The 3,760-nt window shown below is 48.9% G+C and overlaps 1 protein-coding gene across 1 annotated transcript in view; it reads right to left on the minus strand.

Moving 5' to 3' along the window:
* Positions 1-1,490: 1,490 nt before the first annotated feature.
* Positions 1,491-3,760, minus strand: part of emc2 (ER membrane protein complex subunit 2) — a 29,500-nt gene continuing 27,230 nt past the window's right edge. Inside the window, exon 11 of the mRNA XM_031576543.2 lies at positions 1,491-1,992. Within this exon, the coding sequence (XP_031432403.1) occupies positions 1,906-1,992 (87 nt within the window). The 3' untranslated portion in view covers positions 1,491-1,905. The remainder of the gene's footprint in view (positions 1,993-3,760) is intronic.

Genomic DNA, 3,760 nt, shown 5'->3' on the forward strand with positions numbered 1-3,760 from the left:
CCCCAGTACGGGTGAGCGAGAAGCAAGACATTCATTTAGCTCAACGCCGTTCAACAATTACCAGCCGGTGCCGTAGGAAACCAGACGTCCCTTTTCACGGCCACATGCACCTCGCACTCACTCAAGTCCTGGTCCTGGACCTCGTTTTCATTGCCTTTCCTCTACATATTGTTTCTCTCCATTTCTTCCCCCCCCCCCTCAACTGCACTGTCCATGTTGTGTTCTACAGTTCTTCTATTTGGGTCTTTCCGCTCTGTGTCTTTCTCACTGTCCATGTTGTGTTCTACAGTTCTTCTATTTGGGTCTTTCCGCTCCGTGTCTTTCTCACTGTCCATGTTCTGTTCTACAGTTCTTCTATTTGGGTCTTTCCGCTCCGTGTCTTTCTCACTGTCCATGTTCTGTTCTACAGTTCTTCTATTTGGGTCTTTCCGCTCCGTGTCTTTCTCACTGTCCATGTTCTGTTCTACAGTTCTTCTATTTGGGTCTTTCCGCTCCGTGTCTTTCTCACTGTCCATGTTGTGTTCTACAGTTCTTCTATTTGGGTCTTTCCGCTCCGTGTCTTTCTCACTGTCCATGTTCTGTTCTACAGTTCTTCTATTTGGGTCTTTCCGCTCTGTGTCTCTCACTGTCCATGTTGTTCTACAGTTCTTCAATTTGGGTCTTTCCGCTCTGTGTCTTTCTCATGGCCTGCACATCTCCATTCTTTTCTCCCTCTCTTGCGGTACTCGTTTGTCTCGGCCCGTTGTCTAAATGGTCCCAGGTTTATGTTTTTATGATTTGCCCGTTTTAATTAGTGGCAGTGAGGCGGCGCTCTGATTGGGATGGTGTTTCTGTAATTGAAGGGCAGCAGTCCCAGCTGGATCTGACGGAGAAGAACGAGAAGCTGGGCTCTTACATGCATGCAGGCCCTCCCTTCATTTTTCTTTTTTTCTTTTCTTTCTAATGAGCCTTTCCTTCTCGGCCACCCCTAAAGTGTTTCAGCAGATTCTTGCACTGCCTTTGGGGCGAAATGGAAATGGGGGCTATGCCAGTTCACACACACTCTCTCTCACACACACTCTCACACACCCACCCACCCACCCACACTCACACAGAGTCTGCTGAGGAGGCATTCTATGGAAGCAGTGATGGCGTAGGCAGACATTATTATCATCTTCATCATTATCATTACGATAAGTACTTGCAGCGCTGGCTAGGTGGTCTGATACCGTTGTTCCCTTTGGATGTAAGAACTGCATCCAGCTGCCTGACCGCCACTCCGCACAGCCATGTCTCAACTGACAGCAGCTGACGCACCAGGCACTGGGGGGCCATGTCAGTTGGGCAGGCTCAGCCAAACACCCAGACAAAAAGCAGGGGATAATAAATAAATAAATAAATAAATAAATAACAAGAAGAGTGGGACAAACCTACAACATGTGAAAAAGAAGATTCCTTCATTCAATTACGCAAAAGGCCAGATAAAAATGAGCACATTCCATTCCAGTTTCTTTTTTTTAATATCCTTATTTTATTTTGTTATTTTCTATTATAACTCTCTTTATTGAGACGGGCAGTTGACCGACCCTGGGGGTCGGCCACGATAAAAAGGTCACATCATTCAGACAAAGATCAAACAGGTCACACACTCGCAGCCTCTTCCTTTTAAATAACATTTACAGTCATCTATTAACATTCTAGTCCCTGATTTTGCACTGTGGGGAGTACTCTACCGGCTTCTGCAGTAGAAGACCTAACAAACCTAACAAAAACAAAACCAGAGGGGGGGGGGGGGCGGGGGGCTGGAATGGGTGACTCCCACCTCCCAATACACCGTGGTGATGGAGGGTGGGTGCTGTACAGTAGGAGCTGCCGTGTAGTGATGGTGTAGCTGACGGAGAGAGGGAGGCCATACGGACTCCAGGCTCAGGACATGGTGATCTGCATGGACTCCAGCATCTCCTCCACCGCCTTCATGGAGCACTTGCTCTCCTTTGTCCCGCGCCCTGCCAGCTGAAGAGAGAATGGGGGAGGGGTGAGAGAGGGCACGTCCAGGTGTCAAGACTCATGGGTCAAAGTTCAAACTAAGAGTGGCAGTACATATAAGGGAAGCAAGCACACACACACACACACACACACACACACACACACACACACACACACACACACACACACACACACACACACACGCACACACACAAGCACACACACACACACAGCCACCAAATACTGAAGGCTCTCTTTTAAAGATGAACTGTTAGAGCTACACAACCAGAGAGAGAGAGAGAGAGAACGAAAGAATGAAAGAAAGGAAAAGAAAAAGATATACGAAAATCCATCCGTTATGTAAAGAATCCAGTGCTTAAAAACATGGCATTTTCCCTTCCCTGTCTGATTACTCGTCCACGACTGAGGCATCTCGGGCCGTCTGAACCCACGGCTTAATTGACCTAATCAGAGCATAGGAGTCATCAGGTATTTTCTCGCTTGATTTGTTCGTGCGTGTAGGCGTTTTTTTTTTTTAATGTGCTTAATGAGTCACTCCCTCTCTCCCCCTGGAACTCCAAACCCTTTTCGTTCAGTCCACTCATTCCCCCCCCCCCCCGCCCCCCTCCTCTTCCTCTCTCTCCTGGGGCAGGAGGCCCCATCCGGTGTGACTCATCTCCACTGCCCCTCAGCATTCATCCCCTCAATTAAAACAGGACAGCCCCGCCAGGCCAATAAAATGCAACCACGACAGCCAAGCACACACGCCTAACCCACTTCTCCAAAAAACAAACTCTTTTCTGACTCAGGGAGGTCTTCAGCTTCTACACTGTTGTTTTCTTTTTTTTTCCTGTGGCTTTCGTTTTCAGAACGTGGCTTCATTTCAAGCTTGTAAATGACTCATCCAGATAAAGAGGGGACATTGGAACGACCTTCATGGACTACACCGTCCGAGTGATCGGTATCTGCTGTCCAGGGATTGAAGAGAGGATAGGGGAAAAGGAAAGGAAAGACAGAGAAAGGATGGAAGCAGGTGAGAGGAGGACAGCAGATGAGAGCGGGCCATGACGGAGAGCCGTGTTCCCTCGAGCCGTGTTCCACTGAGTCATCAGCCCAACGGAGTGAGACAGCACAGCGGCAGAGACCACAAAGAGCCTCTTCACAGGTGGGGGATGAGCCTCATTGGAGACACCCAAAACCCCTAAAGCCACCTCATTCCATCTTCCCCCTCAAGCCACCTCATTCCATCCCTCCATCCATCCATCCAGAGGAAGCGACCACAGCTCCTGCTCTAAACGCTCCTGCTCTAAACGCTCCTGTTTCTGGCCTTGTGACTCCTGGCCTGCTGGCTCTGGGGAGCCTTTACTCCTCCTCTCCACTAGGAGCACACTAACGTGCAGTAGCCCATCATTTAACGACACACAATCACCTTGCCTGTTAAAGGTCAGGCCAGACAGGCCAGACATAAACACCCGTACACATTCAGTGTACAGCATGTGTGTCTTACACGGTTGCCATGGTTAAATGTGTTTGCATGTGTGTGCTGGTGAGCGGTTGGCAGGGTAATTGCGGTGTGACTCACCCATAACCAGAGGTGGCAGACGGATTAGGGAACACACAAGAGCAGGGTCGAGAGAGGCATCCGGAAATAAACAATTTTCTTTCCCAGGAGCCGTGACAAAAGCCTGTGGCAAATAATCCAACAAGATGGCACTACTACCGCAACTCCTAGTTATATACTCAACAACCCTTCAGTAACACCAAGGTTTACCAAACCAATGGAGCGCCCAAGTCT

This window comes from Clupea harengus, chromosome 11 (assembly GCF_900700415.2).
Source record: "Clupea harengus chromosome 11, Ch_v2.0.2, whole genome shotgun sequence".
Lineage (NCBI taxonomy): Eukaryota > Metazoa > Chordata > Actinopteri > Clupeiformes > Clupeidae > Clupea > Clupea harengus.